Here is a 25394-nt window from a genome sequence, read left to right as displayed (position 1 = left end):
AGCTTCTGAGGTGGAAGCGGCGGGTCGGGGCGGTTCAGGGCTCCTGAGGGTGTTGGTAGCTCCGCAGACGCCTCGGGGCCGCGTCCCGGCCCCGCTCGGGCCGCAGTGCCCAGCCGGGCCCTCGGGCCTCCTCCCTGGGGCAGCGAGAAGGTAGAGGAGCAGAAATCCCACCCACAAAGGCTCTGTGAGTTGAGAGGCAACAGAAGTAGCTCGGAGCCGGCCCGGACCCTCAGGTGCTGACTTCTGGCAAGTGTTCCTGTTCGGAGGGGCCGGTGTTGGGCAGAAAGGGGAAGCACGAGACAAGGACGGGCAGTGCGGGGTTGGAGAGGATGCCGGGTGTCCTCAGGGAGGGAAATCCCGGAAGCTTCTGAGGTGGAAGCGGCGGGTCGGGGCGGTTCAGGGCTCCTGAGGGTGTTGGTAGCTCCGCAGACGCCTCGGGGCCGCGTCCCGGCCCCGCTCGGGCCGCAGTGCCCAGCCGGGCCCTCGGGCCTCCTCCCTGGGGCAGCGAGAAGGTAGAGGAGCAGAAATCCCACCCACAAAGGCTCTGTGAGTTGAGAGGCAACAGAAGTAGCTCGGAGCCGGCCCGGACCCTCAGGTGCTGACTTCTGGCAAGTGTTCCTGTTCGGAGGGGCCAGTTTTGGGCAGAAAGGGGAAGCACGAGACAAGGACGGGCAGTGCGGGGTTGGAGAGGATGCCGGGTGTCCTCAGGGAGGGAAATCCCGGAAAATGTAGTGTTTCCCTTTCGAGTTTTCCTTCCGAAACGCACGGGATTTCTGTTTAGAAACCAGAAGTTCTTCTCCCCTCTTCCAAATACAAATTTTCATAGGTAAAAAGAACAAAACAAAAAAAGCCCCCAATAAACAAGAAAAACCCACCCGAACAGCAGAAGGTACAGCCAGATTTCGCCTTTTCCCCCTTAATGCTGAAATAAATTGGTCATTGCAATGCTTTGCAGCTCAACTCCAGCTGACTTTCACAATTACTTTCTCTTAGTTAACCACAAGAGTGCATCTTGGCAGAGGTCATCATAGTGCATGATTATAATAATTCTGTGTTTATTTTGCTCCCGGTGTATGAGAGGCCCAGTAACCACTGTATTACTGGTGTAGTAGATATAGAGGAGTATTATTGACAAACTTTGAATAACACTTCAAAAGCAGAGAAGAAGAGGGTACACTAGCTTAATTTCTTCTCTGAAATGTATGCTATGTTTTGATCACATGTGGTGTGACCTTGATATTTGGACATCCTAATAGCACTGATACTAAGTTGATGTAAATGTATAGAATGTTATTTTAATTGTATTAATGAGAACAAGGGAAGGGTTGGTTTGTTTGTTTTTACTACTGCTCTTTTGTCTTCCTTTCTCTGAAGCTTGAAAATCAAACAGATGGGAAACATCAAAAGCAGATTTGTCAAGTCGTTCTGGATCATTTTGAGAAGCAGTACACAAGGGAACTGGGAGATGCATGGACCAGTGTGAGGTCTGTTGTTCTGGGGAAACGGGAGAGGGAGTGGAGAGGTTCTGTTATTTTTTTAAAATGTTTCATAAAATAGCTCTGAAAAGAGTCATGGACTTTAACAACTGCTTCAGTTTAGATCCAGTATAGTGCTAGGACAGAAGAGCAAAACAACAGAAGACTAAAGCTTGGAATTTTTATTTTTCTCCTTGACATGATTCTTTTGGATGTGATGAACTTTGCGTTCTCCTGCGTGCTTATGCATTGCAGAAGAAGTATATGCACTGGATAAGCTTAGCTTATATACTTTTCAAAAGGAGTTTGAACAAAAGCAGTTGATCCTGGCGTGCATGAGGAGTGCTTCCGTGAAAATTGCCATGTTGTTTTGAAGGAGAAAGCATCCTGCAAGATCAGAATCTTAGAAATCAGGTGATTCCTTTGAGTCCTCTCTTTGGTTTAGCCAGATTGATTAAAAGGGAGTTTAAATAAGTACCTTCATTATTTTTTTAAAAAGCCAAAACTATAGATACACAGCATTAGTTTAAGTGAATCACCTTAGAAAATCATTTAGCCTGGATCAATGTGCACTTCTGTTTTAGGCAGTGAATGTTCCTGATGAGCATTTTGTGATACTAAATGAAATAGTACGGAGGGGAACTGAAATAGAAAATGGGGAAATCCATGAAAGAAAGGTCAGAAAAAGTGAACTGAAATATGAACAAACATTTTCCTCTCATACAAATACTGCTTTTTGACTGTCTTCCGGGAATATCTATTGTTTTAAGTTTTCCTGGCCCAGTGTTTGCAGAACACAAAAGGAAATTTAGAAAAGAACACTTGGAAAAACTGCATTTTATGGTGTTGTCTGGAATAACCACTGCAAAGCTAATGTGATTTTTTTTTTTGTTTTGTTTGTTGCTTTTTTTGGTAAAATTTACAATTAATATCACCGTTGTTCTTCAGTATATCTAGGAAGAATAAAGAACATCTTGTATTGGAAGGGGTTAGCATTTTAAATGCAATAATTAGAGAAAACAGTGGCTTGATTTCTTCTATAAAATTATTTCCCTGCATACTTAATCATATCTAATAAAAAATATTCCTTTTTGATTACATGAGTATCAACTAGTGGAGAGATTGTTACCCTTAAGTAAGAATAGTCTTCCTACACAGTAGAAAACTGATTTTATCTGCCATGTTTTTAAGTAGCTCTGCCTTTTCTCAATCTAGAGATGTACTCACATGCCCGTGGTGCTGGCAGTACGCCATCCTGCTTAACAAGTTCAGCCAATCTCCTGAGCTGGAGAACACCTTGCGTTTGAAGGGATATCATCCTGCCTTTCAAGGACCTTTGCCCTATCTTCCCTCATCGCTGAAGTGTTACATCAGGAGAACTCCAGGGAAGTTCCCTGCACAAAAACACCAGGCTGGTAAACTGAAGGAGTATTACCTGCTGAATGCTGCTTCACTGTTGCCAGTGTTGGCGTTAGAAGTGAAAGACGGGGAAGATGTCCTGGATCTCTGTGCTGCACCAGGGGGTAAATCAGTAGCTATACTGCAGTGTGCCTATCCAGGTAATGTATTGACGTGCTCTTAGAAGCTGATCCCTGGCTCCATGCCTGGACTATTTACAGTTGTGCCAATTTGCTGTACAAGATTTGGATTGGAAGCAAAAAATGAAACTAATTATTTTCCAAGTGGTTTCATGCTGTTTAATAATTGTTTTATGAGTTCTGTTTACCTAAAAGAGGATACAAGAAGCAGCAGTTATTTAAATATAGCTTACTGAAGACTGACAGACAAAAGTGGAGTACCTCTGTTTTCCTTCCTCCACTTGTTCCCTTATTACTAGTTTTCAAGAAGTTAGTTAAAATGCTTAGGATACACAAAACTGATGTTTTATTTATAAGTGTATTGATTTATTAATAAGGGCCATGTACTTAATTTAGACAGTGACTCAGGGAGCCCAGAAAGGCACACAATTTGGACTGATCTTTGGATATGGATCATGTTAAAAGTTTATTTTACTGTGGAAGTCTATTGCTAGACTAAGTATTTGCTAGTAAGTATTTATAGTTTCTCTGTCTGAGCTTGTTGAAATTTAGGGGGTTTATAAAAATTCAGCAGTGTTATAAAATGTGCAATAACAGGAGCACATAAGGAGTAAACTCTTATGGCAGTCATGGCAAAACAGTGTAACTTCTGAAATCGGTGCAACTCCTTGTATTTGCAAAAAAAAACCTAACAGAAAAATCATAGACTTATTTTAGGGTTCTTTTTTTTTTCATTATTTTCTAAGGTCAGTTTCACTGTAATGAATATGATGATTTGAGGTCAAGATGGCTGGAACAGACAATAGAATCCTTCATCCCACATCCTTTGATTGACTTAGTAACAGTCTCTAAACTGGATGGTAGACAATTTGGAGATCTAAATCCCAAATTATATGACAAGGTAACAATATTACTTATTAGCAATAAAAAAAGAAGCACGTTATAGCTGGCAAAGTTTAAGTGGCAAGACGTGGTTATATGCTCTGTTCTTTAGTCAGCAACTAAAGATTATTAAATAAACAGGCTAAAAATTTGCAGTGGAAGTGATAATACATGAACTTAAAACTCCAGTTCTATGACATCTTTTCATATTTCATTTTTAAAACATCCCAGAAGTATTTTTATCAGTTAATATTAGTCAAATCCCAACTAGAATGCAACGCTATTAATCTCAGTTCTACCTAACAAATGTTAATAAGTACTGCTGTTTTTTTTTCCTCGCTGTACTGCTTTGCTTTTTAATTTCCTTTATTTTTTCTGGCTCTCACAAAAATATCTTACCATCTAGGGGAACCAAGGTCATTACAAGATTCGCAGAGCCTCAGGAATCACTTTATTAAGCCTGTTGTGCATTTATTAATTTCTTAGATGATGTTACCAATTTAGCCTTGTATGGTGAAGTTTGAAGACCGTGTAGCTGTGTTCTTTGCATGACATGTGATTAGGAAGGATATTCAGGTAGAGGGAGAGTACTTCTGGAGCAGTAATTTCTTTTCTCCCACCTCAATAACTCCATAAAAAACATCCCAAAATAGTAATTACATCATTTTTGCCTCTCAAACGCAAAGTAAAAAGGGTGTTCTAAATGTTTGCAAAAGTAACATTGAGTAGATTTTTTGCCCACAGTGTTCAGAAAGTGAATATCTTTATCATAAATTGTCTTATTTATTCTTATGTTTTCTATAGGTCCTGGTTGATGCTCCTTGTTCAAATGACAGAAGTTGGCTGTTCTCTTCTGATATTCAGCAAGTTACTCTCAGGCTAATACAAAGGAAGGAGTTATCGTCTCTACAGTTCCAGCTACTGAGGTGAGAAGTGCAAAAGAAAGCTATTAAAGGGGCTTTTCATAACTAATAAAAACTATGTGGGTGCCAGATTTGTCAGTTTAATAACCAGAACCAGGTTTCACCATGTGAAAATAATGTGAAGAATATGTTGCTGCAGTGCTTTTTAGAATAAGCAATTGATCTAGGTTAACGTGAATATAAAAATTCATATGGAGTAATACAAACAGTGGGGGCTAGGTCCACTACTACTCTACTGGTGTAGTCTTCTTAACTCTTCTAATCACATATATGTCCATTTTCATGTGATTTGGAACAGTCTGGTACCATACAAAAATATTTTTGGTGGACACAGCTAAAGCAGTTGCAGATATATTTCTCAGCAGAAGCAAAAATATGCATATAATTTTAAATAGTGGTTTTTTTTAACTGTGCTGAGCTGGGCATTCTTCCCCAAATACTTTTTATTGTTGTTCTTTCATAGAATTATCCCTTATGCTTAATTTTTACAGTCTTTTTGATAACTGTCCTGTAAGTCAGGACTGGTTACCAACTGTCACTTAGTTCTTCAGTTAACGCTGCTGCAGAATTTGCTTTCTGGGCTGTTTATCTGAAGTGATGGGTCTGCTATTGCACTTTCTTACATGCTGCTTGAATTTGATACCCATTTGACTTATTTGTAGCACAGAAAGACTACTAATCCTAATTGGTAGGGTAAAAAAGCAAAAGAATGGGGTTTGATGGAGATGAGAGGATTATTTGCTTATTTTTCAAGAGCATCCACCCAATAATCCAAATCAAGGTTGTCATATATCACACTTTTAAACTATACCAGCCATGGGCTAGCATTTGTGCATTTGTGAAGTGTTTCAAACTTTACAGTTTTTCTTGTTGGAAAAAACAAAAAGTGACTTCCCAATGATACTGTCTAGACTTGAGTGGTTTTTGCAAAGTAACAGTCACGCCTGAAGTCCATCTGTCAAAGCAAATTGAGAGAAAAAGAACATATTATAAAAAAGCAAAAGTTTTTAGAGAAAGTTCCCATTGCAGCACTTCAAGATCGTTTTGCATGACTTCCATTTGAAAAAGGCCTAGCAGAAGCCTATGATTTATAACAGAAATACGAGTATCTTATTGCAGTAATGCATCATGTCACCCATTTCCTTTGAAGAAATCAATCACATTTAAAACACTGACCTGCTTCAGTTTTCCCTTTTCAATATTTGACATATAAAATCCAATTTGTGAACCCCCACCAAAAGAAAGCATATATCATGCAGAGAAATTTTGAGACTTTGCATAAATCACTCCCAATTGCAATCCTGACATGGAGAGCTCATGACAACAGGAACCTTGTTTTTTTAAAAACAAGGAGATATTCTTGTCAGCCCAAATCATATCTAATTTAATTAGTCCTAAATCAAGAAGGGAACTTTGCTCCTGTCAAAAGTATACTTTGCTACAGCAACAGCAATAAGAATGAGGTTTGTAAGGACAAAATACTTTTTGGTATGTACATTGTTTGGTATGTAAATTGAAGTAAAAGTAATTTCAATTTCATTGCTCAACATAGGCCTGAGTAGTTCTGTAGGTTGGCCAATATGTTGTTATTGGCACTGGATTTTTTTTTTTCTTTTAAAAGATTTTTGCAGCATGTGAAATTATAGTCAAAGAATCACTTTGGGTGGAAAAGACCTTAAAGATCATCAAGTCCAGCTGTTAACCCAGCACTGCTGAGTCCACTAAACCACATCTGTAAGCATCACATGTCTTTTAAATATCTGTATGGATGGTGACTCAACCACTTACCTGGGCAGCCTGTTCCAGCTTACCCAGGGCTTACCCAGTGCTTTAAGTCTTGTGGACATTTCTCATCTTGGTCATGTGTCTGTAACAAAACAAAACAAAAAGTATAAAGGTGGATCCTGGGAATTTTGTTGAGTGTAATACAAGAAATACTGTGTAAGATGAAGCTTAAAGGATTATTTGAGTTTAGCAGTAGTGTTAAGTATAAGACACAAATTAGAAGAATGGAAGACAAAGGGCAGTTCTATTTTCATGCCTATCAAATGATATTCAACCCAGAATTTTGAGTTCCCTCTTTCTTAATCAAGGAAGAGGTTTGGTCATGTGCTTTCTTTTTTTTTTTTTTTTTTTTTTAGCAGATCACCTTGGAAGGGGGAGCTGGGAACATCAGAGGGGAAGTGAAGGAAGGAGAAGTATTTTTTGCAGTACAAATTTATTAAGTACTTAAGAGGCTTTAGAGAATAAAGATCTTAAAGAAGTCTTGAAACTGATTCAGTGGTCTTCCTACTCCAGTCTGAACAAAATCCAAAATGTAAATAAGTGACACAAATGCTGAACAGCAAATTTTAAAGCAGAGAGGGCACCACTGATTTGAAGGAAATTAGGACTGTAATGATTGTTAATACCAAATCCAGATCATCCCTGCTGAGTGGTATAATCCAAGAACACACTGCAAATCTTGTTATTATTTGGAGCGTTCATGCAGAAAATGAATTGCGAAGTAAGAAAGGAATGTGCATTTCCTGATACTGAGTGCTAGCACAGAATGCAGTGGTTCCCTTAAGTGAATTTAGAAATGTTATCAGTTCTCAGATAGAAATTAAATTTTAGGTAAAGCTGGAGTGCATAATAACTTGGTGGTGAAACTGTTATGGATGTTGTAATTATTCCTAGACCAGTTACTGTGGCTGGAAGAAACTGTTAGGGTTCAGCTGACAGTAAATCCAACAGGATACAGTTTAAAAAATGCAGCAAAGGCATTCAGACTACTGTGACTCTTCTGTACATAACACTTCTCAGTAATTAAGCAGCTCTAATTGACGTTTAATAGAGTTCTGGTCCCCAGGAGCCGAGACTAACTTTGTTATAAAATATATATTGGCTGACTTCCCTTTTTCGCCACTTTTCCTCCCTAGTAAGCTACAAGGGAGATAGTTTTTGAATACTTAAGACATGCACAGACAAAACAGAGATTTAGAGGAATTTGGGGTGTATGAGAAGTTTGAAGGACTTTGAATATCTGTGCTTTCGGTTACTGGTGGCAAAATAAGCCATACAAAATGCTCATTTTCCTAGTTGATCTCTTTCAAGTTGTGTGCATTAAAGTTGGGTGGAGAAATACAGAAGACTCTTTATTTTTCCTAGTTAACTTAAGTGTTTCAATTCCTGTTTTGCTTACAAATGTGATGATATTTAAGGAACTCGGTCTGGTTCTGTGTAACATACGTAGCTCCTACTACACACCCTATGCAAGTGGAGTGCAATACTGAGGTAAAACAAGTGTTTCCCTCTGTACAAAGAATTTTTTGCCTTTTGATACGCTTCATAACATCGTAATTGAAGCTGCTGATCTTTTACAGAACAAGGGTACCAGAAGTTTTGCGGTTTGTTTTGGTTTTTTTTATTGAATAGTTTGGGAGGTAAGAGGATTTTGCCACATGCTTTTACTAGGGAAGTTAAAAAAACCCTTAACCCAGATATTCTGAACCTGTTTTTCTGAAATAAAGGGCACTTGAACCATTATTTAATGTTGTATTTAAGTTACCACGTGATGTGCAGGCAGCTTCATAAAGCTTTTGTTCTGTGTTTGTCTTGCTGCTTGAGTCCTGGACTTCTTCAAAGCAGAGACTGCTGCTCATGCAGCCACTTGGTATGGTGGTTTACCAGTCTGAACATGTGGAAAGTAAAATGAGATTGGCATTTTCTCTTAAGTCATCATGTAGAGTTGGCAACCTAAATCTCTAGAGGTTAATCTGTGCCACAGGACCCAGTTTATTTTCTCAAGTCCAGATCTTTTAAATTGTATCTTATTAGAATCAGTGTTAAAGCTTTTGGTAAAAACATAGGACAGAAATACATTTTAATTTAGAAGCTGCTCTGTTTTCTCTGCTATTTGAAAATTAGTGACATGGTTTCATAGAATACATTCACAGATTTTCATCACCAATTTATTTGTTGGAAAAGAGGTTTTTTCACATAGTGAATGCTGTTATTTACCAGGAAAATCTTGATGCTCCTCCTCCTGCATTCAGTATCAACTTTGTGTTTTCACTGATACTAGATTTCCACAAGCACCTAGAAGAGGAATTGTGTGCTCTTCATTGTGAGGGGTTCTTGTAGAGTGGAGGCGAAAATTGTTTTTTCATAAATACACCATCATATAGTTTGGGTACCAGTATATGGTACCAGTGTACCATTTCTGCTTTGATTAAGACTAGAGTCTTTACAACATGAGGATGTAACAATGAAGGAAAAAGGAATAGCTCACCATTCACTAGTTGTACTGTCCAGACAAATTGATTCAGTTTTGCTTATGATTTTCTGCTGATGAAAAAAAAAATAAAAATCTCAGCTTTTAATGTTCATTAAAAAGGCAAAGCGAACCAGTGACTTGAGCCTATAGGAAAGTTACCATTGTTGAAATTACTTGAGTTGGTTTAGTGTCAGGCATTAAAAGGTTGGCAAGCCTGAATGCCACAGGGCAAGGAGAACAACAAGGGAGTCCGTTAAGAGATATGGCAGCCATCTTGTGCCACAGATTTCTGTGCCAGAGAGTGCTGGACTGCTGCGTAGGAGCTCCATACGTGGAATTCAGGGATGTTTTGCAGTGACCTGAGAGAGTTCTGAACAGTGGCACTGGAGGGGGAGTGGTGAACTGAGGGAGGAAGTGAAGTGAATGCCGTTTTCTGTGGAGAAGGGAAAGAAGACACATAGGAAGGTTGGGAAAACTGCACTGTGGGTTGCTTGTCTAAACTGTTTATCACTGAATCACAGAATCACCGAGGTTGGAAAAAACCTTTAAGATCATCAAGTCCAGCCTATGATCAACACCACCACATCAGCTGGACCATAACACTAAGTGCCACATCCAGGGACGGTGCTGCTGCCACTTCCCTGGGAAGTCCATTCCAATGTCTAAGAACTCTCTCCGTGAGGAAGTACTTCCTAATATCCAACCTAAACCTCCCCTGGAGTAGCTTCAGGCCATGCCCTCATGTCTTGTTGCTAGTTGCCTGGAAGAAGAGCCCAGCCTCCAGCTGACTACACCTTCCCTTCAGGTAGTTGAAGAGAGTGATAAGATCCCCCCTGAGTCTCCTCCAGTCTAACCACCCCCAGCTCCCTCAGCCTAACCCTGTAAGACCTTCCCTCTCATCCTTTCACCAGCCTTGTTGCTCTCCTCTGGACCTGCTCCAGCACCTCAATGTCCTTCTTGCAGTGAGGGGCCCAGAACTGCACACAGTACTCGAGGTGAGGCCTCACCAGTGCTGAGTACAGGGAGAGAATTACATCCCTACTCCTGCTGGCCACACTATTCCTGATACAAGTCAGGATGCCACTGGCCTTCTGTGCCACCTGGGCACACTGCTGGCTCATGTTCAGCTGGTTGTCAACCAGTACTCCCAGGTCCCTCTCTGCTGGGCTTCTCTGCAGCCCCTTTCCCCCTGTCTGTAGCCCTGCCTGGGGTTATTGTGGCTAAAGTCCATCTCTCTCCCTGGAATTTTTCCAGTTACCCCTCTGTAGCTTACCTTTTAATCCACTCATTATTCTTAACTGTCTAGTCAATTAGCTCCACTGGGAATGTGTAAGAGCTGTTGTAAGGGTTGTTTGGATGAATCCTTCTTTAACTGTTTTCCATCTGAGAAAAGCTGAATAATTTGTATAGACTACTGGCCCCAGGCTGCAAGGTAAGGTCTGCTGTTCCTGGTTTCTTGCTGTCCAAACCATGTTCCCTCAGTCAGTCCTTGCCCCTGCAAATGAAAACAGTTAGGTGCTGACTGGACAGGGAGCTGTTATTCTTGGTTCTAATTTCTTATAACTAAATGTGGTATGTTTGTGCTGTGCCATTGCTCAAAACACTGTTGGTGATATTGCTGGAGGTAGAAGTCTTTACTGAGCTTTTTAGACTCACAGTTGGTTTGAATTTCTTCACAAAGAATGAGTGCTGTGGACATTGTTGTGGCTTCAGGTTGTGTTGTCTTGCATCACAGATGTTACAAGAAATAGCTTCTGATTTTAAGTGCCTGGTTTCTTAAGCCTTTGGCACTCTCCTGTGAGTAACTTGCAGATCAAGTCACTTATGATACATTGCAAAAAAAGTTTTTGACTTTATAAATAAGCTACCTAGCAGCTAGACAGATGTTTTAGGTTTAAATTGAGACACAATTGACAGGTTTAAATTGAGACACAAATTTTCCTTTAATTTTACTTTCAGTTCTTTCTATGTATATGTGTTTCATAAGCTGTAAAGAGCAACACTAACTCTAAAGCTTTGTGGCAAAGCCTATAGTGGGTTTCAAAGGCCTTTCATTCTCCATTCTCTAGCTGAGAAGGTTCTTCTCAAGCTATATATGTTTTTTTTTTCCTGTAAATAGTAAACTGGGAATAGGGATGGACCTCTGAGAGTATATAAGATAAGAAGGTAATTCTGGGATGACAAGCACAATGGAAGGATTTAGGTTTTGTCACAGCAAGAATACTTGAACTTGAGTCTCTTTGTCTTGTGCAGCTTTGTCACAAAGTATTAAAAATTGTGGTTTTGAAACAGGAGGAATTTCCTTATGGTTTTGACTTTGGAGAAATAAATCCTGCAAGCAACCTTTAACACATAGGCCATATTACCATAAGGTGTCTGAACTCTTACAAGAGGAAGAAGATGTGTGATGTTTTTGGTCAATAAAAAGAATAAGACTGATGATAAAAATAGCTTATAAAAGGGTTGGCAGTTTTTATTCTGATCAAACATTAGCTTTCCTGTTGAGCAGAAGTACATCCCAGTTGCCAAAAGATGGCACTGTTGAAGTGTTGTATTATTTTTAAATTGCCTTAAAATATACATGTAAATTTTTTACTTGAATACTGAAAACGGTTGAATGATTAACAGAATGAATGCTGACCCTTCCAATGGCATGCAACATAAACCCAAGCACAGAGGAGTTGGCTGGACAGGCAGGTGCTACCTATAGTATGAAATATATAGTTATTGTCTGCCTGTTTTTAAAGAATGCTTGAGACAGCAAGACTATAAGAATAAATACAATGTCAGCCTATGATGTTTAATTTGCTGTAAATTTGAAAACAATTTTTATGTTCTGACTATATTTTAGTTGAATATAAGAGTTCAGAATTGTGTGGCTCTACAGTGGTCTTTTTTCCCTGAGATATTAAATAACAATAATGCTGCTCTGTTTTCCCTGATTATTCTTAGCATCTTCTCCATTGTTGGATTTAAAGCAAATCTTAAGGAATAAACTAAATAAAACTGCTTTAAGATGTATTTCTTTAAAAATGTCTTATCCAGTACTCCTGTAACGTGAGGGGTTAGGATAGGTAAGTCTAATGAGTCCAGTGCATTTTCTGTATATCTGACATCCATATTATAATACATGGCATTGATCTTGTATCCAAAGACACACCCTGAAAAAATATAAATTATTGCTAATGCTTTTTTTAGAAAAAAACCTCATTTAGAATGAAAAGGAGAGTAATCTCTGTGTGTTGAATTGTTTTAGAGTACTTTCTCAATGAGATGAGCATCAGCCACCCTTTTGTTTGGATTACAGAAGTGTGGATTTGGTGGTTATAAAATGATAATGTCAATACTTTCAAGCAAGAGTGGAGAAGACTCAAGTTTCTGTAGAATGATGGGCCAGTGAATCTCACTCTATCCTGCAGTTTTCCAGCTGTTTTAATTCCAAACTATTGAGGATTTGAAAATATCATTAAAATTTTGGACTATTATCAGTATAGTCTCCTGAATTGTGATAGGAGATAAAGTTGTGTTCAGAACCCCAGAAAAGAGCTTGACTTTTTTCTTTCATTTAGCATATATGTTGTCTTGTAACAAATATGTGATAGTACTTGCTGCTCCAGGATGTAATTGCTTCTTTTTCATACTGTTCTGTATTTGGAAGAATTAACCTTGGATATCTTGTATGCAAGCCTGACATGGTAAATAGGGTATGTTGCACATTTCACCAATTGTAGTTATTTCTGCTATGTCTTGGCTATCTTAAAGCACTAAAACAACAAACTCACACTTCTGCAGTGGTTTAGTATGATAGCATACAACATAAAAGCTGGAGTTACTTGTTGGCTGCCAACGGTGGTGTTGCTTTAGGGTCTTGATTGCAAGTACTAAGGTGTTGTCATGTTACTAAACCAAAAATTATTATAGGGAAAGGTGAACAAATCATGAGGCTCTAGGAAAAGTTTCCCTTGCTTTTGATGTGTATTTTTATGCTTCTCCCTATAAAGCTTGAAACTTTGTAGTATTAGTGCCTGTACCTTGTAAAATTCATTCTGGTAAATGTATATACCAGAATTTAAAATTATGAAAGTATAACTAGATCTATATTTAAACTGAAAGTTTTAGGTCTTTAATAAACATGAAAGTCATCTTTACTGCTAAGAAAAAAAGTAACTGCAGATGAATTACCTTTAAGTAATGTTTTGTCGTTTTTTTTAGCAATGTATTATAAAAGAAAGGTGAAAAGATACTTTAGGGTCTTTTGCCCTAGCATCCTTTTTAATCTCTCTAGATTTAGAGCCCATTTTTGAAAGTTACAAATTATTTTGTAACAGGCACCAAGTTGCATCTTCTGAGAACCAAGCTTCAAGTAAGGACTTGGGGGATAATCAAGATGCCTAACATAAGAGGAATCTCTACCTTTTTAGATGGTGGAGTCATAGTAGGAGTGGTGGGTTCTTCCAAGTGTCTATAATTAGGCTCCAGCTCTGAGCTTATCTCTTGGATAACCTTGTTTCCCTCCATTGATTATAGAGGGACCCAAGTATTTCAAATTTATTTGAACAGATTCTCTTAGGAATGAATGTCATGCTGATGACGAGGACCAAACTCCCTGAATCTGCTTAGCCCAGTGAAGTATCACGTTGTGACTTTGAGCCCAGCACTTCTTCACTTTGAAATTTGCAACTCAGTGCAAGTTTATCAAAAGCCAAGCACAGCTTAATCAGGGATGGCAGTCAGTTGACTTTGAACACGGCCACTGAAACAACTGTTGCTGTAGCTGACAAGATGAATAGATACATTGATTGACCTTGCAGCGTAAAGTAATCCTCCTTAGATATTTTAATTCATGACTGAGGTTCAGAATAAAGATAGCTGCAGGGAGCAGCCTGACCTTTTTGGGTCATAGGCCAGTGATGATTCTTAAGCTAAGAAGGCTTAGAGTTAGGGGGGATTTGATGTGAGATTTTCAGGATTTTGTTCAGAAGCCTGTGCTGCTCTTTCCTCTGAATCACTGCCCCAGTGACTCAGTGTTGAGAGCACAGTGCATTTGAAAGTGTTGTCTTCAATGTTTTTTTACTTTGTAGATGGTAACAAAAGGACACTTAACATCCAGGATTTTAACCCTGTAAACTACAGCTTATGTACTTTATGGGCATTTAACTTCACCTTTTATCTTTTCTACCTTTACATGGTAAAAATTTTTTCACACTTGCTTAAATGTTCATGCAGTATCCACCTTATGATAAGAAAGCAGTTGCTGTTACTTGCTTCTATTAGTAAAGTTATCAGGTATGCTGTAAGTACTACTTGATTGTCATTCAAAAAAACACTGTCATGTTTCTACACCATCTAGCTGCCCCTCTCATGGCTTGATGTTGCCATATGCATAGAAAAGGTATAGCTGGAGGTGGAGATACTATGAAAAAGTAAAGTAGGTAGTTTCTAATAGTGCTGTGAAGAAGAATAGTGCTGAGAAGCCATCTGGACTTCAATCCAATTCTCTTTGAGTTTTATTGTGAAAGCCAGAGAGTAGGCAACTTTTGCATGGGGGGAAGGAATGCTTTTATGTTTTCCAGAATGGATCTAAGACCAAGGAGACAGTGAATCAGTATGGACTTCTCTTGCCAACTTGTTTTTCACGAGAAGGAACGGTTGTACATTACTGCTCTGCTTTATGGTAGTTACCTTCCATATATCTAGGTGTCTTGTGATTGCTCAGGCAGACCAGAGAGCAGCCACAAGATCCTGGTCCGTTTAAATGCACAGGTGCAGCTACAGCAGGACAACTGCAAACAAGAAAGATAGCTGGAGAGACAGTGGAGACAGCTTAGGGTCTCCAGTCCAGTACTGGTGCTTCTGTAGCCTGCTAAGGAGTACCTGTGTATTGGGATGCAGAGGGGTGGAAGGATGAATATCTGGAGCTGGACAATTTGAATGTGTGCTGGTAACTGCGGAAGTTCAGAAAATAAGATTTTGAAGGGATGTTAGGTTGACACTTGCTCTGTTTTGCTGTCTCAAGGTGACATCGCAAATGTCCTGTATCAACCTGTGTCTAAAGCATTCTTAAACAATTTTGCAGACTCTTAAAACCTACTCAGAGGTCTGAGATAAGCTTGCAGTTTTATGATGGGTTTAGCTAATTTTGGAAGCATCCTAGAATGTGTCTGTTAGGCCCAGTTATATTGAAAGTTTTTAAACGACCTGAGTGCTTTGTAACGTGTTGTTTACCTATGACAGGATGAACCTGAATTGCTCACTCACTTAGGCTAAATGTGCTAGCCATCTGCTCACTCTCCATCTTTTTATTGAAGACTGATACAACAAAGACATTAAACACTGATTTTTTGTTTTTCTTTGAGCTTCATCAGTTGAAAGAGCTTTGTTATGTTATGCTGACTACAATTGGAGTAGTATAGACTCTGGTAAAATATGTACTTGGCTTGCTGATTAATGTAAACAAGACTCATTGACAGTGTACAATCCCCAGAGAAAGAAATTTGGTATAATACACGGGTGTATTCACATGGGAAGGTGAATGGAGTTTGTGTTATCTATGTCTAAAACAGTAATTTGTCCTGATGTTTCCTTTTTACTTTGGACAGGACTTTTGGAGTAGGTTTTGTCTGTGATCTGCTTTGATCTCACTTCTGATGAGGCTTTTCTTTATTGATTCTTTCCTGAAAAGACCCAATCCTATTAAAAGGACTTGTCTTTTCCCCCTTACATTTTCCTTTACTTTTTTCAACTCTTTTTGTTCAGATACCACCCTTAGCAGAATATCAGCTTGTCTCTTGAAGAATTGCTGTTTCAGTGGAATTGTATTTTTTGTCTGGGCTTGGAACCAGGCTCACTGCATTTGGGGACTGTTTACCTCATCTGGTTATAGGACATGGGTTTTTTTTTCTTGGGTTTGCTGGGTTTTTTATTTCTTTTCCCTGTAGATTTTTTGCGGGGGGGGGTCAGTGCAGTATTGTCACTATTATCTACCAATCAAAGGTAATCCAGTGTCTTTCCATACAGCCTGGCTATGTGTGTCACTGTGCTCCATGAGTTTATGCTTCCAGTATCTTCCCTGCTCTTGTGTGCCTGCTGCATTCCCAGTGACACACTTGCAGCCCCTTAAGCACCTACTTTGTTGCCTCTTTGATATGCATAAGCTAAGTAGCAGCATTAATCTGTTCAGATTCTCTTGTTTTTAAACAAAAGAAGTTTTATTTAGGGAACAGTTATATTTTAATGTGGCATTTGCTTCAGCCAGTTTTCCAGAAGCAGTGAGATTATGTTTGAATACTAATTTACAACTCAGCCTTTGAGCCATTATGTCCCTGAAGGCTACAAAGTATGTGACTAAAAGATATTCCCTTAAGAGAGCATTTTAATAGCAAATGAACTTTTAGTGTAGCTTCCTCTTTCAGTTATGTGGTGGCACCAGATTGGGGACATGCTTTTCTGTGGTGCAAGATTTGGGACTTTCCTCCTTACTCCTTTAATTTACAATTGGTGAATATTGTTTCAGTGGAGAAGTGAGAAAAACTGTTCTGTCCATCTATCAATGGCTATTAAGCTTTCAGGATACATGAAATCTTATGCCTCTATTCTGCCTTTGTTTAGTCAAAATTTGTGAACAGGTTAAAAAATGAAGGGCACATAGACAGACAATATTATCCAATAAGTCATATTTCATTAAGAAATCAGATTGAAAAGTTGTGGCTCAGTGAAACTCCCAAGTCCTCTTAGCTGCTAAATAAATTGCAGAATTTGCAGAGATACTTGTGAAATTACAGTCTGTAATTAGTTTAGATTACTACTAAAACTGTACATTCTGAAATTTGTTCATGCAAGCAGCTAGCTAAGTAGCTAACCTAACACTTTTGATGTGGTGTAACCCATTTTGTATGCGCAGCTGCAGCATTTTCAGTTATGCTGCACATAGAAATGTTTGAAGAATGTTCTACAACTCTGTATGGGTGCTGCTTTCTCCTTGTCACTGTTGTAAAAGAAATACCTTCAATTAATTGAGAATACATTAATAAATGAGAAAACAAAAATATGTTGCAGGTAGTTTCCTGAACTGTCAATTACCACGAAATGGTCTTAACAGTGTATGTTATTTTTCTCCTCTTTCTTTATTCCTATTTATAATTCCAAATGTGTAAGTTAATTCACCTAATATGTCACTTCTTATGTTGAATTTTCTTTTTTGTTATTTGCAGGTCTGCTCTTAAAGCGTTGCGTCCTGGCGGATCATTGGTCTACTCTACATGCACTCTCTCAAAGGCAGAAAACAGCGATGTAATAAATCTCATTCTAAACTCCTGTAGTAATGTTGTGCCTGTAGACATAAGTGAAATGGCCAAAGCTGTTTCTCAGGAGTTCACTTTTCTCAGTGGTACACAACGGCATGAACTTATGGTCCTCCCAGAGAAGGGGAGAACATGGGGCCCAATGTACATAGCTAAATTAAAGAAAGCATAGTCCGTCTGGTGCCTGTTATTTTTTTATAAGGGATATGTGATAAATAATTTTTATTTCTAATGTAGTATATGTATATGAAGGTAGTGCAAGGCAACTGGAGAGCATTGCAGTTTTGTATCAGCTGCTCCCTAATGAAGAACAATCTAGACAGTTTAACTGAAGTAACAGAATGACTCTTCTCATGTGAGCTGGTGGGCCTCTGTGAAGCCCTTACAAAATCAAGGGAGCTTTGTACTCTTTTCAAGGTGATGCTCTTAAATGATTGATATGCTAGAGTAGAGGCCTGTATAGTGGTTTATGGCATAATACAGTATATTCTGCTGGCACTGGAGCCCGTACTTGAAACAGAATGGTTAATAACTGCACTAATAGCACAGTATTTAGGGAGTTTTGTTACAGAATTACAGTCAATGACAAGCAAAACAGACAATATGGAGGAGTGTTTTATCCTGTGCATTAATAAAAGTTATGTGAATTAATGATGTTGTCTCTGGTGTATAAGGAAAGACAGTCTCAGTGAGAACGTGCTGAATTTTTTAGGTTTCCTCAGTTCTGCAGCACACTGCTATGGATAAATATGTAGACATCTGTGCAGATATTCATGTGTATGCACATGCAAACTGTCTTCCTCTGCACTGCCTGTGGGTTAGGAGTAAGAGCTTCTGATCCAGCAGTGCTTGTATTATGCCTGTGGGTGGATAATGTAACGATGCATATATTAGTTCGAGTGCTTCTCTTGAAGTAGAATGGAGCCCTTTCATCCCTCTCTGAGCAAAGAGGAGTCTTTTTCCCAATTGTAGCTTATAATAATTGTTTATAAGGAATGATGTTCTAAAGAACAGAGTTTTTTCAGGTAGATTAGTCGATCATGTAAAAATACATGTCTTTTGTGTATACATCTCTGTCTAGATACGTAATTATAAGTTCTTTGCAATTGCAAATGTTATTTGTCAATGCAAATTTAATATATTTTTTTCTTAATACAAAAGAATATCAACTGTAAAAACTACCAAACTGGTGATTCTGCACCTTGTTAACAAAGGCAGGAATAAATTTGATTGCCTGAGGTCTTCTGTGAGGAGCTCCATGTAACCATGCTGGAAATGCAGAAGTTCTATGTGAGAATCTCCAGTGATTCTGTTGCCGTGAGCTCAGAAATAATTGGTACAGCTGTGACTGAACGTCCTTTTGTCTCTGACAAATTCAGTTGACTTTTCATTTTCTTCATTCTCTGCTCACCTTGCTACATTGATGAGTATCAACTCTGCAGTCACATCAGTTCTCTGTCAGTACACCTGTGGTCATGCAACATTCTACAATTGTCCCTCTCTGAGCTTTGTCGCTGCTGGAAAGGTCCCATCCATAGGATCTGTAGCACTGAGCAGAGTTCAGAAATATGGCACCTGCACTGAAGAAAATCATAATTCCCTAAAAGCAGCTGCTGACTGTGAGCAGTAGCTTTGGTTCTGTGACTAAGAGCAGGATTGAATTGGACAGTTTGCCCTCAGAATAGTGTGTTTCTGCTGCACCTTTGCTGAAAGAAGAAATGTGTAAGGTACTCTTACCCTTTTGTTCATGAGCTTCCACAGTTATCCTTTCCCCTACTTCATGATGAAAAGTGTTTGTGGTGCCCTGGTGGTGTTAATTTGTCAGCAGTGTTTCTGAAAACTTAGGATATAAAGCATACACAGCTCAAAGCACAGAAGTTACTAATACATGCAGATGATGCTGCATTCCTGTGGAAAGACCTAACAGCATCTGTCCCAGAAACATTAAATGTAATATCCAGATTTGGAGTTATCTCAGGCTACAATACCCTTGTCAAAACATTTTCCATCAGTTTTATTTACCCAGTGGAAATTGAAATGGAAAGCCAAGAGTGTAACTTACTCAGGGATAGAATTAAAATATGTAGTTAAGCTGAATGATTGAGGAGAACGTGGGCTAGGTAACCACAGAAAGAACAAAGGGATCCTTGAAAACTGAACTTTGCTCTATCTCAGCATATGTGTGAGTCTATCTGAAGTGCATTGTATTATGCCTAAATTATGCAGCAAGGCCTCCTGATGTATGTAAAAGCTGCACTGATTTCTCCATTACCCTTTGCTGATCTCCTGGAGTTTCTTTTCAACTAATTGAAAAGTGCACCAAAAAAAAATAGTAAAAAATGAGGCTAATTAATCGATATTCATTGTGCTTTGAAGTGAATGAATGCTAGTCCTGAGTGCTGCCAAGTTCTTTTTGTTCTGTTCTGATCAGTTCTGGCTGGTGCCAGGGATTTGGTAAGCCCATGTGGAGGAAGACTCTGCAAGAAGGGAAAAGCAGAAACAATGGGGGGCAAGTGTGTAGAGGGAAGGAGCAAGGTTTGCACATGTTGGGAATCAGCATCGACTTAAGGGTACTTCTGGAGAAGGTTTCCTGTCTGTTCAGGTACGTCTTAGATACTTCAAACGTCTTAAGACTTCTGCTCACGTTCAGGACAAGGCTGCAACATTTTCCCTTTTTATACCCATTTCCCAGGGAACTGTTATTGAATTCCTATGTCCTGCCTCTATTATGAGCTGCACTGATGGAAATGGAGTAGCAAATAAGTCAGTCTCTCTAACATAATGGAAATTCTAGCCCAAGGGGAAAGACAGGTGAGCAAGATGAGGGAAAAAAAAAAAATATTTTTTGTTGGATTGTGGAGTCACCAGAGAAATTTTCATGATCTCTAATGAAAGCAACGCAGCAAGTGGTTGTGCAGCTACTCAAAATCATGCATAGCACACGTTAGTGCCAGTGCAGCTCAGGGGCTGCAGAGATAACTGCAGCACAGATGTTACCGTGCTTTTGTGCCATTCTCTTTTCAAACATGCAAAAAGTAATTTCCCTTTTAGTTTCAGGGAGGGTTGGCACAATAAGAAATGAAAGCCCTAGATAAAAGCAACATCAGTATTTGCCAAATTTTATCCTTTATTCAGTGACATCCAACACAGTTAAATTATGGCTTGTCAAAAGCATTCTCCACTGTGGAAGAGTGGAAAAAGAGATTGCACACAAATGGCTGTGGAGTGTTACAGGCAACTAGGGGACTAATGAACTCTTGGCTTTCTTACCAAGATGTGCCAAGAGAAGATGAAGCGCACTGAAAGAGGTAAAATAAAAGATCAAGGCTTAAAGCAGTGGAAGAAAAATGTGAAGTAGTGGGGAAGAGGGGCTGTGGCTTTTAGCATGGAAGAGCAGTAGTGCTGCACCCTGTGCAGGAAAAGACCTATGAGTGTGTGGGTGATTGGGAGGGGAGAGCGGGGGAGAAATGCAGTTACCTGTGCTCGTGTGGGAGGATCCTCTTAGTTCATGTGGCTATCTTGGAAGACTGACGTCGTTTGAGGATGTCAATCATTAAAACTGCAGGGGGCTTGCATTAAATTTGCTGTGTATTTAAATTGGCTGTGAGCTTTTAAACAGAGCATGATTACCTCTTTCTTGCCAAAAGAATGGCTGTATCAGTGCAGTGTTCCTGTCAGAAAAATTGATTTGGTGGGAGGAAATTCCCAGAATCTGATCTGGCTTTAATAGACTATTCTGCAGTAAAATATGGCTTTACTAGTAAACCGATTTAACTTTATGCAGTGTTGGTTATAAATTAGACTCTTTCTTCCAGCAGAACCTTGAACAGCACATACTGGTGTAGTCTTCTAACTTCCAGGTAAAAACTCAGGTTATCAATTTGTTGTGCTTGGATAAGAGCACAGGAAATACGCAGTCACCAGTCTTAGCTTTTACATGGTGCTGCTGTGTCCCCACCACATTATTTTTGGCTAAAGATAGATTTTTATAAGACAGCTCATAGCAATTGTGAAACATTTGGCAGAAAAGGCTTTCATTGACTGATTTTTCTGCCTTCCTCCTAAGGTTTGAGGTCAAGGTCTAATGGCCTTCAAAGGTTTTATTTTCTTAATAGTACCTAGTTTTCAACAGGGGCAAGCATCATAGAGTTCCTGTGGCTCCATGTAATAAATGTGTCTCAGGTGGTGCCAAAACAATACTGCCATTTCCAAAAAGTCACAACTGCTCTTGAGAGGAAGCGATGGAAGATAAACCTGAGCTTCATACTAGTCTTCACATTTCACTGACAAATTTCCACTCCCTATGGCTGCATTTAGGGTGGCTACTTAGATAAATGCTACGATGGTGTTTTACTTTGTGATGGTTCTGTGGACATGGCAGTGCCATGGTCATTTACCAGTGTGTCCTGGTCATGTAGTCTTTTGTGGTCACAGAGGAAAAGGAACCAGATCTACTACCTTAAATCACAGGCAATAATCAATTGTATACTAAGAAGTGCTCCAAAAGTTGTTGCAGAGCTAAGTCTTTTATCGATGATAGAAGTGGTAGAAGGCAGAACAGCTACCCAAGTTTGAATGAAGCTAGCCCATCAGCTGATTATTGACATTCTTACCTTGTTCTTTACAAAGTGGTTCTTCCCTGGTGTATGGTTTTCATCTTTAATGACTGTAATCATTTGGGTGGACCTTACTTCTAACAAGACTAATCAAATAAAGAAGTCAGAATAGGCAAGAGGCTTGTGTACGTGCAGTTTTCAGAGTAGGTCTCACAGTGATCTAAAAGAGATTTGGGTTAACTGGTGCTGTGTCTTGGGTCACCCATGCTGTTCTGATGCAACACTTGTATAGCAGCACCTGTGTCAGGGATGGGCCCTGACATGAGTCCTCCTGATTCTCCCTCTGTTTCCGGAACTTTATTTGGTACTGGAAAGATCTCTAGAGCTGTGTCTTCCTTTAGTGAGACTCTGCAAATACGTAAAATATACTCTGCAAAAATACACTGCAAAAACCTAAAATATTTCAGGTTTCTTACTGCCACTGGAGCACGCTTCTGGAATTACCTTACTCAAAATTAAGAATACTAAATGATGAGTTCATTTCCCTGCCTCCTGTTTGTGTTTGCCATCATACTTGTAGCAAAATAGCAGGTACTACTGCCTGCATTTGAATGTGGTGGGCTATGAAGAGCAGGGAAACATGTAACTGATAGAGGTCTCATAAGATATTTTTCTAATTGTTCCAGAGTGAAATACGATATGAGGAAATTCAGAGTGATACATCACTTTGTTGATTTATTTTCTAGGAAAAATCTAGCGTGGCTGAATGTGTGATTAAGTAGCTGATGGAATTATTCTTTACAGGGAGGAGATGCCAGAATATTTGAGTGGTGTAAAACTAGACTGCACAGAGGATTAGAAAAGGTACAGGGAGGAATAATTCTGTGTTGGCAGGAAGTAGACTTAATAGTACTTTTTTTATCTGTAATTTTTATGATTCTGTGACTAACCAGGGAAATGTTTAATGTTCCTGATACAGCAACTGAAGGTAAAAGAAAGAAGATTGACATACCCAGCAGTATTATAATTCATTTCATTACTTCACACAGGGCTTTTATATTGTCACGCCCATAAAGCGCCAGGGTGTGCACTTACAGCCAATCCATCTTTATATACTGCTGCTGATCCCATTGAAATGAACTGCAAAACTCCCATCAATTTTAATGGCAGTGGGATATGGCCCATTTTGTAGATATACAATGTGTATTTCCTGCACACACTATTCTCTGTGTATAACGGGAGAATGTTCTATAAAGCGGCTAAGTCACAGCCATTGGTGTAGCCTCCAGCTGATGAGATAACGTGATCTGTCTTCAAAACGACATTTAAAGGTTGACATTTATTTCTCTATTTATTTATTTATTTTAGGCATGTTTTGCATGTAGAAGGTCTCCATGTGTGAAGTACTGTCTTTGGAAAATTTGCCCAAATAAATTGCAGGAGGTAACGATATTAGAAATAGATGTTACACTTGCAAGGTTAACTTTATGCTTCAACGTTTGAAAAATAGGAAGCATCAAAGAAAATTGAAGGCAGCATGGATCAGTGGGTTAGTACATTACGCAGCAGTCTGCAGCACCAGAGGCTAAGAAAGGTCCCTTTTGGAAAGCATCTGTTTGAATAGTCACTGACTCAATTAGCAAGGTACAAACAAAAAACCCAAATAAATTAATTATTGATGCTTGGATATTTTAGCTAGTGTTCTTACTGGGATATATTTTTAAGAGTGATAAGATGCCTTCCCTCAAGAATGTGTCATCCTTGAACCTATTTGAAGAAAATGTACAATGGATGAGCCATGTTTTAATACCTATAAATCCTGCTGGTTATGCATTAAAATATCTGGACTCACAGCAGCATTCAGCAAGTGTGTGCTGGAAATAGATTTGCTTGACAGGCTGATACCTCCACTTGAAAAGCTTCCTTCCTTCACAATACTGTATGCTGGAGAGCAGTCACCAGTTTAATGAGGAAACAGGGTTTGTAGAGGACTTAAATGGGAAATTTGCAGTTTAACTAAAACTCTTAGAATACAGTTCTGAGTTATGTACCAGTAGAGACTAAATAATTCAGCAGACTGCACTACAGGTGATGGATCACCTAGCCTTCCTGTACAATACAGTCTTCCACTTAGTACTTGCTGCAGTCACAGGTCCTGCAGTTGGGTTATGCAAAGACTTACGAATGCTTTCCTTGACTGGTTGTATGCAAGAGTATATTCAACTTGTTGAAGTACACTTGTCTTTAGTTAGCACCATGACTTCGAAGAGTGTCTTTGTATGAATGTCTTGATTTAAGTAGCTGTGCTGCATTGTGGTGACACAGTAATTGAAAAACACCACCATTCAGAAGGAAATTAGCATCATCTGAATATACAAGCAGCCCGTTTGCATCCAGTGCCTTATAGCCATTCTTGGAAAACAGTAGTTAGCTAAGACACATATGAAGTAACTGGTTTTGGTTGGCTGGTTTTCACCATCTTGGTATTTTCAGAGGTTTGTGTGGGGCTGTTTTTTGAGTGGTTTTTAGTTGTTTTTTTGTTACTGCTATATAATTAGTATTATTATTATTTAATTATAAATACTAAGTTGACTGGAGGTGTTGGGCTGTGATTTATATTTCTTTGTGGTTCTCAGGAGAATGCAGGCCTTGAACTCAGGTGCTGAAAATACGGAGTAAGTGCTGAAAACAGTTACGTCTCAATTACTGAACTGTGCACCACAACACCGTTAATTGTGAAGCACCTATGGACCCCCACTGTGGCTTTGGGGAGAGGATGGCATTGTGGATATAGCACTAGCCTGAAGATCAGGAGGTCAGAGTTCAGTTCATACTTTTTCTGTCGATTCCCTTTGGGCACTTTGCTTCTGATGTGATTTTTAGAGGCACTTAGGTGTAGCCCTAATTCTGCTATCAAAATTAAGAATTCACATTGACTCAATTGAAAACAGAGTTAAAGCTTATTGAAGCACATCTGCTATTTTGTCTTCAAAGTCTTGAGGTCTTGTTTTTCTATCTGTCTACTGAGAATTGTGTGGTTTACCCACAGAAATTATGGAAGGATAAATTCACAAATACATGTGAGCCATACGGATCTTAAAGCAACAAAAGCCAAGCTTGGCCCAGTAGCGTTTCTTTCCTTTGTAAAGATCCAGCTGACTCCGCCAATTTCCAGAAGCTGACTAACCTGGGAATTTATTTTTTTAATTGAGGCTACTTTTTAATGAGAGGATTAATTATTTTTGCTGAGAATGTACAGTGCTTTAATAGCAGAGCATAGGGTTGAGGAAAGCTTTTTGCCACAAGTTTTTTCCCATGTCCTTCCTTAAAAGACAGAGCCTTGCAACCCACAGCAGGTGTTGGTAGCCCTCATATTATTTCTGCCCTCCCTAGCAGATGTCACCATGGCAGTTGACAGTTTCTGTGAACTCCAGAGATGTCAAAGATTAAAATAAGTGAAAG

The 25394-nt window shown here is 39.1% G+C and overlaps 1 protein-coding gene across 1 annotated transcript in view; it reads left to right on the top strand.

The window, feature by feature from the left end:
• Window positions 1-17548, top strand: part of NSUN3 (NOP2/Sun domain family, member 3) — a 21224-nt gene extending 3676 nt beyond the window's left edge. Inside the window, exons 3-7 of the mRNA XM_009993378.1 lie at window positions 1375-1484; window positions 2691-3034; window positions 3760-3914; window positions 4700-4821; window positions 17287-17548. Of these exons, the coding sequence (XP_009991680.1) occupies window positions 1375-1484; window positions 2691-3034; window positions 3760-3914; window positions 4700-4821; window positions 17287-17548 (993 nt within the window). The remainder of the gene's footprint in view (window positions 1-1374; window positions 1485-2690; window positions 3035-3759; window positions 3915-4699; window positions 4822-17286) is intronic.
• Window positions 17549-25394: the final 7846 nt, after the last annotated feature.

The sequence above is a fragment of the Chaetura pelagica genome, unplaced genomic scaffold (genome assembly GCF_000747805.2).
Source record: "Chaetura pelagica isolate M959 unplaced genomic scaffold, ChaPel_1.0 scaffold101, whole genome shotgun sequence".
In the NCBI taxonomy this organism is placed as follows: domain Eukaryota; kingdom Metazoa; phylum Chordata; class Aves; order Apodiformes; family Apodidae; genus Chaetura; species Chaetura pelagica.
This window is presented reverse-complemented; position numbering and strand designations above follow the sequence as displayed.